The sequence below is a fragment of the Ammospiza caudacuta genome, chromosome 7, assembly GCF_027887145.1.
Source record: "Ammospiza caudacuta isolate bAmmCau1 chromosome 7, bAmmCau1.pri, whole genome shotgun sequence".
NCBI classification, from domain to species: Eukaryota; Metazoa; Chordata; class Aves; order Passeriformes; family Passerellidae; genus Ammospiza; species Ammospiza caudacuta.
Genome location: NC_080599.1, coordinates 29,361,197 through 29,373,884, shown reverse-complemented (window position 1 = coordinate 29,373,884; position 12,688 = coordinate 29,361,197). Strand labels below are relative to the sequence as shown.

At 38.2% G+C, this 12,688-nt stretch overlaps 1 protein-coding gene across 4 annotated transcripts in view; it reads right to left on the bottom strand.

Moving 5' to 3' along the window:
• Positions 1 to 507: 507 nt before the first annotated feature.
• The window catches only part of COL11A1 (collagen type XI alpha 1 chain), a 124,123-nt gene continuing 111,942 nt past the window's right edge, over positions 508 to 12,688 (bottom strand). For all 4 annotated transcript variants that reach the window (XM_058808980.1, XM_058808982.1, XM_058808979.1 and 1 more), the window contains 13 exons: positions 12,086 to 12,139; positions 11,613 to 11,720; positions 11,478 to 11,531; positions 10,388 to 10,441; positions 9,422 to 9,529; positions 8,758 to 8,811; positions 8,633 to 8,668; positions 8,470 to 8,523; positions 7,394 to 7,643; positions 5,643 to 5,755; positions 4,785 to 4,853; positions 3,885 to 4,118; positions 508 to 2,201 (listed from right to left, as the gene is read on the bottom strand). In XM_058808980.1, coding sequence (XP_058664963.1) covers positions 2,055 to 2,201; positions 3,885 to 4,118; positions 4,785 to 4,853; positions 5,643 to 5,755; positions 7,394 to 7,643; positions 8,470 to 8,523; positions 8,633 to 8,668; positions 8,758 to 8,811; positions 9,422 to 9,529; positions 10,388 to 10,441; positions 11,478 to 11,531; positions 11,613 to 11,720; positions 12,086 to 12,139 — 1,335 coding nt within the window. In that variant the 3' untranslated portion in view covers positions 508 to 2,054. The remainder of the gene's footprint in view (positions 2,202 to 3,884; positions 4,119 to 4,784; positions 4,854 to 5,642; positions 5,756 to 7,393; positions 7,644 to 8,469; positions 8,524 to 8,632; positions 8,669 to 8,757; positions 8,812 to 9,421; positions 9,530 to 10,387; positions 10,442 to 11,477; positions 11,532 to 11,612; positions 11,721 to 12,085; positions 12,140 to 12,688) is intronic.

The following is a 12,688-nucleotide window of genomic DNA, read 5'->3' as shown; positions in this document are numbered from 1 at the left end:
AACAAGGTGCTGGACATTTTGTGTTCCACTACTTTCCAAGTCTCGGTCTCATTCTTGTCTTCCATTTCCTATTAATAAATAGGGTAATTTCCCTACCCAATGGAGTCCTACAAGGATAAGCACAAGACTGAGGAATGGACAGTCACTGTAGGTTGTGGGTGGCTGGGAAGGAGTATCAGGCTCCTGTCTGGTGTTTGACGGTATTGTCTGGACTGCTGGAGCTATAAATCCATACCAACCACGTATGAACTTATCCCTGCTGCCAATGGCCAGATCAGCACATTCTCTGTTAACACTTCCCTTCCCAGTGCTGTTGCCCAGTGCTTGCCAGGACATGTAGTAACATTCCTTTTTTTCAAGCCTGGATTGGTCTGGAAGCAGAATAAAGTTAAAGTAATGACAGTGGGTGCATTTTGGACATTGAAACAAGAGAATGACCAATCCAGATAAACAAGACTTGATTTTATTAATAAAATTTGTATTTCCCTCTTTGAGGTGACAGTTACAAACTTTGGTTCAAAAATAAAAGAAAATATGAACAGCAAGAAGTTGACTTTTGGAATCTCACTTTTACATGTATAAACGTGCATAAGAAAATACCAGTTGGAAACGAGCCAGCAGAAACTAGTACTATTTAATTTAACAATTTATAAGAAATAGAAACAAACATTTCTTTTCAAGTCTTACATATATTATGAAAAATAATTACAAAAGGATTTGTGTTGTAAAGCTAAAATGTAATTTCTACTTCCAACTACCTGAATAAAATGTTCAGAGGGAAGGCCAAACCATCACGTTTTTTGGTGAGCTTTGAACAGTGAATTGTAAGAGTTTGGGTCAGAGACAGCTCTTTAGGAAGCAGTCCCTCCTGTGTTGCTTAGCAACTGTGTAGAATCACATGACCTAGACATATTGCATCCCTGGCCTTCAGGTGGAGTAACAGGAAGAAAAATTCATATTAATTAATTCATATTAATGGGACAGGCAAATATTGTATAGACTATTCTGTGAAATCTTTAGTATCCAGTTCAGGAAGCGAACATCCATCATTGCTTACACAAACATCTAAATAAACACTGCAAAATCCATGAATAACTGTTTCAAATCCAGTTTTATATTTATGTAGCCCAAATAAGCACAATGGAAACAAATCCAGATGAGATTAAAACAAAAAAAAAAAAGGAAAGCTATATGACTAATTTATTTCACAGATTTTAAACAGTTCTCTAGCACACAAGATTGTTTTTTTTCTTACATGTTTTCCCCACCCAAAAATATAACCTTGTTTATTTTAGGTATATACAGTTATTTTATGAAATTATGGAATTAGAATAGAAAAGAAAAAGTCTGAGGTATAGCACCATGGAACACAGCACCTTTGAAAGTGCTTTCATTTCATCATCTAAATTCATTGTCACAGACTGATATCAGCAGAAAGGAGTTGTTTGAGTGTGCTGCTCAAGCTCTTCCAGTTTTGCCACCTTAATTTTACTGGCGACTTCAAATAACAAAGCTCTTCAACAACAATATATACAAAGGGATTTTATTATTAATCAGAAATGGAATTCTTCACTGGCAATTACAGTTTTATTTTTTTCAGAATACATACACAGTATTGACAATGTAGTTTGTAATTGTAAAATAAGAGCCAGATGCAATTCAGAGACACATGCAAGTTTCGGAAGTGGACAGAGAAATCACAGTATAGTACTGTACATAGAATAATTACAGTTTATATTAAACACTCTCTAAACACCTCTTTGTTGTAATGGAAGGAGCACCATTGTCGTTGGTTTTTTACAGCACCAGAGGAATCCAAAGGGGGTGTTCCTGAAGTGAGCCCTATGTTGTCTGTCTGTGCCACAGCATCTTTGCAAAATAAGTTTAAGTCATGTGATTCTAGCCCTACAAGGGCAATGATTACTTTCTAGATAAGACATACATACACAGCAAGACATTTTCTATGCCATCCTTACTCAAAACTTGCATGTGGCATGAAGTGGGTTGGTAGCACCAAAGTGCAACATTTGTGTTGATCTGATTTTGTCTTAAGCTTAACCAAGGAAGCAGACAGGACCGACCTCAAATCCAAACTTCTGGTTCTGATCACCAAAGTCATTGATCATCACATCAACTATGGGCACTTGGTCTATTTTGGGCGTGTTGATTTCCAGCACCGTCTTTGCATAGCCCTTTCTTGACTGTTAAGGAAGAGAAGAAGAAAACCCAAACTGTTATACCTCTGAGCATTTAACATGCTGTCAATCTTCATATTTTATCTCTGAAGTGTAGAATTTTGAAATTATTGCCCTGACATGCACCAGATATTGCAAACCCTAAATCTTATATTTTCTTATGATTTAATTCTAAAAATGTGACATGGACTGATTTGATTTTAGTTGGAGGATGAACCATAGATTTTTTTACTTATTAAAGTAGGCCTACAAAAGAAAAATAATTTAAGATATCCCATGGTTTTTAGAGAATTCTATAGTTCATGTCTATACTATCTAATAAACAATAATATTGCCACAGCAGTACACGTATTTCCTGTGGAAAAAAATCACAAATTAGTTCTGAAACAGAGAAGATACACTTCTAAGAAGAAATACTGTAACAGGCTCACAAACTATTACAGCAACTAAGAAGAAAGTAATATTCTGACAGGACTGCCAAGTGCTGCATTTGGAAGCCAGCTTTGAAGGCACACCCTTGGTGCCTGAAGAAGGCTCTCTAGCTCCTCCTGCATCACTCAGCCAGCCATCACATCACCTGTCAGCACTTCCTTTAGATGGTCTCTTATATCTGCTGAGACCCCTTTCAGCTATACCAGGGTCTTGGAGTTCAGAGGAGCATCCAAGCTGACAGACCTGAGTGTTCTCAATTTAGTGACAGCTGCAACTTTCAGCTCTCTCTGGAGCTCTACATTTATCTTTGTGGATAACAAAAGTGAAATGGAAATACAAGGCACACAGAAAGGCTGACATGAAGCAGTTGAGTATTAGAGTCTCACTGCTGAGGGGAGGAGCTTTGCACCACCTGAGCTGCATCTCTGCCTCAGGTGTATATCCTGGCACTTTCAGGTCTCTAATTCTGTATCTCTGACTGGTCAGAAACTGCTTTCAGAATGCTCCTATATCAAACACCAAAATAATTAATGAGGCTTCAACTATCCCTTGTTCTTTTGATGTCTTTGTTTCAAAGGGTTCAATAGAGACTGTTCTATTTCTGAGAAGTGGTAACAGTTGCTATGCCCACAGAGACCCTGAAAGAGGAGTGCTCAGGGAGCTGATGTATGCTTGGACACCTCTGGGGATTTTTAGCTTAAAGGGGGATTCTGAAAAGTAAGAGCCACAAACTTCACTTGGCTTTGAATATAGAAAAGAAGAAAAGGAAACACAAAGTTACATATCAAACTATGAAATTAATTCGCTATGTTTGGGTACATACATAGGATTTATGTGATACAGTTTTTGCTGCATTCAATGACTATTCTCTTTGTGTATACCTTGATTTTTAGAATCAGTATATTCTGCTTATAGGCTGCCTCCTTTCATTATCTATTTTGCTTCTGTTCTTTCCTTATTCTGGAAGGAAGTACACAGTAGCAGATAGTCTGCTTTCAACACAGTGGTGCTGACAGCCTGCATCCATTCCAGGTTTGTTCAATTTCTTGGCTTGTGGTTATATCTTTTTTGGTACATAGGTGAAAATTGAATATGGCACCAGTGTGCTATGGTTAAAAATCTACTAAAAAACAGTATATGACAAGTGAAGTGTTTACAAAGCTTGTCTCAGAAGAAAGCTATGAAAAAATAGATTTGTTTGATTTCCACTTTAAATGACAGCTTGGTTTTGTAAAGACTCTTTGAAGCTCTACTTACTGCACAGCCATCATGGAGAGCTTTGATGTAAGGATTGTTGTCATAGGACATTTCTTCATCATTGGATCCTAAGAACCTTAGTGCTTTGTCATAGCTGTCAGAGGGTGCATCGTGCCAGGCTACAGACTGGTGACAGTTGTAAGTGAAATTTTGTCTGGCAGAGGCACTCAGTAGTTTAAGGAATGTCATTTGGACCATATTAATGGAATTGCCTTCAACATCCAAATAGGAAAGCTGGAAAATATAAAAAGTTAGATTCATATTTATCTGTTTTCTTTGGTACAATGCAAACCAAAATTATTGTTGACAAAAGAGAATCATATAACTGCCCTTAATAAAAATATCAACCAACACATAACATTTTATGAAGTTTTAAAGGTCGATACAGCTATGACTCAGTAAATAGATTTTCATGATGTAGCAGTATATTTAGGATGAAAAATTACATATATGAGCTTTGTTCTACTGGGAGAAGAGAGAATCACTCCTGCCTTATAGTGTAAAGCAGCAGAATCTGTTTGGTAATCTGTTTTTAGTTAATCATAAAGTTAGTCAGCCTGCAGCCTCACCTCTGCATACCCAGAATATTTCCAGTAACCTAGACTGGGGTGGGGGATCTGTGCTCCAGCTGCTTTCCCAAGGTTTGGTGGTAAGGTGTGTCTGACAGGGGCCAGATCCTCACCACCAGCTGTGCAGTGACCTTTGGGGTCACTGTGAGACAGTACAGATCAGGCTTTGGCTGTCCAGGGGCAAGAGACCACAGAGCTGCTGTGATATTTAGGGCAAAAGGGCTGGGGGTCTTTTCATTATGTAAATATTTGTAAAATTCCCTTTGATCTGCTGATGGCTGAAAAGATGGAACTGATTTATGAATACAGTTACATTGCAGTGACAACTTACAAGTTTGCCTCGTTTAAATTCACTAAACCAAGATCCTGGGTTCTCCTTTGGCCACGATGAAATTCTAACCTGTGAGGTCAAACATCAGAGACAGAAGTATTTGAAACATATGTTGACAGATAGGAAGGTTTTACATTACTTGGGACAAATACCACACCAGATAATACAGAATGGTTCTTCTGAAATCTCAGCCACTTTAAAGGTCTGAAATGGAATCTTTTTCTTGTAGAGAATGCCTTCAAATCAGTGACTTCAAATGGAATCCAAGAGAGAGTTAGTTCTGTTTGAGGGAGATGGTTGTAACCTGTTAAGAGCCAGGTCAGCTGCTGGTATAAGTTGTTGCTGTGAAGTATCTAAATGAGTTTTCACCCGTGTTGATGCTAATGGAGTGCTGTCATTTAGGCAAGATTTCAGAAAGCCTTCCTCTATACCATATGCCTCAGCAGATGTAATCTATAACAGTGAATAAGGACACTGTTAATACAGTCTTTACATCTACTTTGCATAGGAATGCATGAATAGATATAAATGAACCCACAAGGGAAACACAGGAAGGTTTAGCTTTTAGGTGACAAATACTAGATCATCTGCTGTAAGTGGCTGCTCAGCTGTGTTGCATTCTGAAATGTACTGACATGTTAGCAAGCAGGTGCACAGATTCCCTATCTGAAGTTGAAAATGGTATTTGTTAACTCTATGTACCATTTTACTGCTCCATTCAGATATATGTAAATGTAAATGCAATCAGAAAGACAGATACATGAAAATGTGGCAGTGTAATTATCCTGTTTAGTTCAACATTGTAACAGCATAATAGTAACTGTCAGCAGCCAACTGAAAACACAGATTGGTACTTACTCCTTCAGATTTCTTATCTGGGTAGATGCAAGTTTCCCCACCTGCTGTGAAATTGCAGTATACTTTGAAGGAGTCTCCAGAACAGCCCTGGTTAGGATCAATCCAATATTCCCCTAAGACAAATGAGAAAATATTCACCTTATACCGTAGAAATGGTATTCAGAAGAGCCAGGTTTTACTGCTAACTAATGGTCCTCCAAAATAGGAAATTTATTTTATCTGAATGTTTTAGGTCAGAGAGCAAAATCTGGAATGCATCCCTATCTGCAAACAGAGGTGTCTGCATGTGGCTTGCTGGGGCTGTAGCTGGCACAAGCACCTAAAGCTTCCACTGAGATGGATCCACCTCAAGCAAAGACCTTTTCCTCCTGGCTTATGAAGCTGCAACACCAGTGAAAGCTGGGCATGAAAAGAGCTGCAGCCCATCCAAGGTACATTCAAAGTCAGTGCTCTTTAAAATCTGATATTCCAATTAGAATGATGATTTCTGTGATGAGGGTTCTTATCTTCAGGTGTTTCACAAGCAGGGCAGCAAGCAACTTTCTGCCAACTACAGTTCTAATCCCGTTTCAAACAAATAGTGGAGATTTCAAAGAGAAGTGACTAATCCTTTCACCAGTTCTGTCTTCTGAATATAGGGCATAGACAAAGTATTTGTGGGGTTTAACAATTCTGTTGATTTAGGCTGTATATTGAAAACAGTCTTTCCTTTCTGTCAGTCTTATCCCTGAGGAATTCTGAATTTTAATGAATATATTTGCTTTTATTTTAACCAAAATAAGATTACTTTTATATGAAGACAGCTCTGAAGAAGAAGCAAATAGTGGTAAATGCAGAATGTAAAAACCATTCCTTATTATGGAGGGTACTGAATTGTAAAATATCTACTTTTCATATAGCACATACACAGCTTAACTACTCCTCAAGGCAGCCATCTGTTCTTATCTATCTAGAGTGAAAGCAATAAAATATTATTAAACTGTCAAAATCTATTTTTCCTCCCATTTAAAAGCAAAAAAATATTGCTTTGAACTGGGAAAAATATGCATTGCAATTGAAAAAATTATGAAAGGAAGAAAATTCAGTGAAGGCTGGCTTTCATTTAAACATTTTCAGAGGGGTAAAATTATTTAAAAGAAAAAAGAGAAAACAACAAAGAATAATGAAATCAAGATAGTTCTTAGGAACACTGGGTATCTTCATATTACTATGCATTTTATTACACTACTACTTGGTAGCATTAAACAGTATCAAAGAAACTTCCATGCCTTTTTGCTGGCTGATCTAGAAAAAAAATCAGATGCAGTAGAGAAAATTATTGCTTCCAGGGATAAAAGACTAGTAAACTTTTTGAGAATCATTATTGAACATAAATGTCATAAAATACCAATGCTGAAATATCGTTATACTACACCCACTACAAATATTGTTATACTACACTCTTTCATCACACTCCTGTTTTGATCATCCTGGAAATGCAAGGCCCACCTTTCATGACAACAACTGCTTTTTATTTATCACTTTAACAGGTGTTAACTCAAAAAACAGATAAGGTTATGTATTTAAAGAGCTTTGACCAAGAGAACATGTCTTACACTTTTAAACTTTTATGCCTGTAGAAATGGATTCAGTGAGACTGTGTTTGTTGAGCAGCTGTGTGAGCCGTGTCTCAGCACTGGATGAGTGGTGCCAAAGAGCCCTGGCAGAGCCAGGCTCAGCCCCGTGTGCCCTGCTGTGCACTATGAACTCACCGTCTGGGAAGTCGGGGTGGCAGAGCTGCAGATCTTTGCAGGTCCGGGCTGGGTTATTCTGAGTGCCCATGGGAAACTTCATGTGCTCAATGTCTTGTTTCAGGGAATTCAGAGAGCCAAAGATCTCCTCCATGCCATCAGTATAATCCAGAATATTATCACCAGCATCAGATAACATATAGTCAGGAGATCTTCTTGTCTTCTTGGCTGACTGGATTGGCAGTGGCTGGATTACCTCACCTGGAGGGCCCTAAGTGGAAAACAACATATCTAATTATATCTTCTGTTAGTTTTTCAGCAGAGAAGGACCACAGAATGTGGCATGGAGATGCTTTGAATAGAATTTCTTCAAGGTATTTATTTCTTTATTTCACCTTTTTTTTTTTTTCTTTTAGATTCATACCTATGTGCTTTGATTTACTTGAAGAAAAAACCAAAAAAGATTGTAAAAGGCCAGACCATTGGTGTGCTCTAAACTCCTCTCACTACATTGATTTTGGGGATGAGTGTGTTGCCCTCACACAAGTGACACACAGAACTCGCAGTTGCCTCTGTATCCCTGTAAATTCCCTCAAGCAGAGACATATTCTATGAAAATTGAAAACTCTGGATGTTTCCTATGATAAAAGTTGAAAATTCCACTTGGGGTCTAGGAAACAATATTTAATTTCAAGAAACTGAAGAACTTCACTCAGGTTTGGACTCTTCATTTTAGTTTGTTATGATATTAAAAATAAATATGGAAACAGAAGAGTATCAGCAGTGGAAACCCGTAGAATTTTGTTTTCTGTGCTTCAATATAACGCATTAAATAATTATTGCATGAGGGGCTTCTTTGTTTGGGTTGGTTATAGAGGTTTTTTGGAGTGTTCTTTTTGTTTATTTTATTTATTTGTTTTAAATTTCTTCTGGCTTTTTCAGTGCAGATACGTATTTCTGTGCCTGGAGGATCTGTGTTTCCAGAAAAATGAATTTTCAAACCATCATTCATATTTTAGTTCCCAAACGTTGTTTTCTACCCTTGTCAAAGCAAGTTCATCATGTCAGGGTAATGCAAGATAAAAATTGTTACTTACTGGAGGACCAGGTGGACCAGGTAAGCCACTGTCACCCTTCTGACCAGCAGGACCCTACAGAGCAATGAAAGGAGTGCAGTGTTGACCATGTTACACAACGTTTAAAAATAACACACACAAAAGCTAAGGAAAAGAGGAGAAAGTGTAGAGGAGAGTTACTCACACTGGATCCTTTGGAACCTTTGGGACCCTGGGGACCCTATGGGCAAGAACATATAACTCTGGTTAGAGTGTACTGCACACAGCTTGGGGCTGGGTAGAACAGGAGGGCTGGATGAAATTACTTACAGGTAATCCAGGTGGACCAGGGGGTCCAAGGGGACCAGCAGGACCAGAAATTCCCTAAAAAGGAATAAGAGAATAAGCACAAAACTGAAGTATTCTACATACTGGAGTGTGTTAAAAAATTGTATCTATAAAAAAGTAGTTCCATGAAGTGTCCAGCTGTGGTGAGTTTTGAGTTAGGCCATTTGCTAGAGGCCAGAATAGTTGGCAAGTTTAAAATATTAGATCTGACAATGTGAGTTGCTTGTAGTTGTTCTTACACTGACTGCAGTGCATTGTCAGAGCTGTGTTCCTCTTCAGATGGGCTTGAAAACCTCACATTTTACATAGTGCCCTAAAAACATGGCTTAGTAACTAGAGGAGACGGAGCTGCTTTGGGTAATGCAATCAGAAAATGTGATGAGATTGCTGCTGCTACTTTTATCTTGTTGCTAACGTGTTCTGTGTGCATGTTGGGGTGTATGTGTTTCCTTAATTTTCCAAAAACACTCTATAACCTCATTTTAAGATGTTTAATATTGCTGTGTTTGTACAAAGAGAAGAAAGTTTTAACCTCTTGCAGGAGACTCTGAGTGTTAAGTGTTTAGAACAGCTTTCAGAAGGAAGCCTGGAATAGACACTCCTTCTTACATGGCACTTGAATGAAACACAAATATGTTGTACTCACTGCATCCCCCTTGGCTCCAGGAGATCCCTGTGGGCCAGGAAGACCCCGATCACCCTTTTCACCCTGTTCTCCTGGAGGTCCAATCAGGCCAATCAAACCAGGATGTCCCTAAACAAGATTTAAGAAAATACAGTTAACATACATTAAAGTAAATGTGCTTTGCAAACACATAAATTAGACCTTTCACATGTTGCCACTGTTGCTTGTCAATAATCAACCTGAAAAAAAATTATTCTAAAAGCGTATTTATTGTTGTTAGATGGTCTTTCCAACTTTCAGATTATTTGCAAGTTGTGACTGCTTATTCAGTGAAAGATCCAAGTGCAGTCCTTGCTGAAACCAGCACAGAAATCCCAGTACTCTGGGTACAAATTTCATACCAGTTTTCACAGATAGATGCTATCAGCATCTCACAGAGTTCCACATGTGCTATGGCTGCATAAACAGCTGATCCAAGCAGATAAACAGAACCTGCAGTTCACAAGGCTCAGTCATATTCACACCTCTTTCTCTACAGGTTTTTCTCTGATACAAAAGCAATCCATATATTGTTGGGACTCCATAGGAAACTGCTAACCCAGATGTCTCAATCCATTATTTCAAAAGAAAGTATTATAGCTGTTAAATATTTATATTTTTCTTTTAAAATAAAAATTGCCAATACTCATAATTTCTACTTGCTTTGTTCTTGTAAATCTGACGGTTCTCTTTATATCATTATCTTTGGGATTTCATTGCAGGGACCACATGGTCATTAGATTACCACACAGGCAGTAATCTGTTTCTTTCTAGCTGTTTCCAGGATGTGGCTTAAAACTTCATGATGACTCTTAGGGCTGTGGAAGCTGTTTGATAGCATGGTACAATGCCTTGCTGATAAAAAATCGGCTGCTTCTCTCTGCTAATTTTATACAGGTTTAAGACTGGGCTGAAGTTACAAAGACACAACTAATTAGCAAAGCATACCTTCTCTCCTTTGGAACCTGGGTCTCCTTTCAGTCCAGGCAAGCCAGGTGGGCCCTTTATAAAGCAAGGGAAGTAATGTTAAAGTAAGTTTTAACATCCTGCTTGAATCACATTTTCTTGAAATGTTATTGAAGGCAGTTCAAATCAAAATACACATTCAGTGGCTGATGGTTGTGATTGATGACATGATTTAGAGCCCAGGATGAAATGTATGTTTAAAAAGCCATAATGATGCTACAGTGGTATTTAAATAACTCTATAATTAGAAATCTATAAAAGGTTGTATGAGTAGAAATCTATGGAGCAGAGGGTCAACTCAATTCTTGATTTGAGAAATCTTTAGATTTTATAAGAATGGCAATGCAAATTGTGTAATTTGTACATAATGGAGTGAAAAATGCAGGCCATGTGCAGTGCATGTGCCTGTGCAAAAGACATGAATTTTTCAGAGGCTGTTAATCTCACACTGCACGTGTCCATGAGGTGTAGAGCTGCTACACCAAGTCTGTGTCTCCTCACCACTGTTCTCCTGGTGGCAGTGGGCAACTTCTGCTATGGATAGGAGTGATAAGAGACCTTTTCCACCTGGCACATACTCAAAAATGCTGTAACATTTCATGTACAAAATATTATTCAGTGCTTATGCTTTCCTTCTCCATTTCAGGATATCACTAGATGCAAAAGCATAGGCAAATGCATAATTCATGAATGAAATGTGAAATTTTTAAGCCTTTGGAATGCAGAATTAGACTTTTCACCTGCAGTGTGTTGTGCTCTACTGCAAATAAGCCTTCATATTCTCCTGATAGCAATCTTTTGTGGAGGATGGGAGGGGAAGGAGGGAAATATAACCTGAGAAACTTTTACATATCAACTTTACTTTCTTAAAATCCAAAATTAAGTTGCAGCAATGCATTGAAAAGTTCTTGTTGAGCTGACAGGAAGTCTGTGTAATTGGAAGTATATAGTCATTAATATACTCAGCTCCAAATTTTAACAGACTATTTAAGCTCTCAAATGTTAGAAGAGGGATCTTTCAGTGATGTTTTTGGAGGCTTCTGTGAGGGACATGTGGGAAAAGGATGCTCACCAGAGGTCCAGGAGGGCCATCCTGACCTGGTGCTCCAGGCATACCTTGTTCTCCCTAGAAAAAACAAAAAGCTGGCTTTACCAGAGTGTATAGAGGAAATGCAACATTTAAGATTTTAGGTGCTCCATGACTTACCACAGGGCCAGGAATGCCCCGGAGACCCTCTGGGCCAGGTTTCCCTGCAGGTCCCTGTGGCCCAACTGGCCCTGTTTTTCCAGGAGCCCCTTCTGCACCAGGTTCACCCTGGAAAGAACAGACCAGGTCAGAGAGGGGCTGAGTTTGGCACTGAAGGGATGTACAAGAAGCAAAGTGCTTTTATAAGCCAGAGGTCTGCACAGGATGATTTCCTGAGTAAAATGTCTCTGGCTTCACAGAGAGGTGTGGTGCCAGCAGAGCACCTTGCTTGTTACAGGTGAGCTGTGCTGGGCCTGCACTGCTGGGTCCTCTCCATTACATATTGCTACTAATTCTGGGTCTGAATTTAAATTTTACACAGTGCCTGTTATATCTTTGAAAAGTTCCACACTCAGTGCATCATAAGCAATTGACTTTTAAATTATAAATAGTTTATATTTCTATGCTTCAAAAAAAAATCTTTAGTGTATTACCTTTGCACCTTTTTCACCTTGTCTGCCTTCAGCACCTGTTGCTCCAGGAGGTCCCTGTAAAATATGGACACTGAGCTCATAATCTCAGGTTTTTTCAAATATAACCAGTGAAAAAAATTCTGAAGGTGCAATTCCCACCATATTAATAAGTAGCAAATACTTACAAAATAACATTAAATTTCTTTTTTTGACATTTTATTCACATGCTAAAAATTACCAAACAGCTCTTATTCTGCTATATAATTTTCTGGTTTTTTAGAATATCTAAAAGATGATGCTATTTAATTTGTTTGGGAATATTAAAAAAAACAAAACAAAACAAACCAAAAAAACCCCAAAACCCCCCCAAACCCAACAAAACAGTGTACAAAAGAAAAAAGGCAATACTAATTTATATGTACAGTAACAATTAATTTTAAACTTGCTTTGCATTGAATTCTATCTATTCACTGTAGTTTATCCACTGATTCCAAAAAGCCCTCTCTTTCTACAGTGCACAGCGTGGCAAATACTTCTTTATTCTCTACGTCAGGGATGGGCTCAGTAAGGGGCCTGATTACACTTGGACAGCCAAAATTTGACGTATTATCCACTAAATATGAA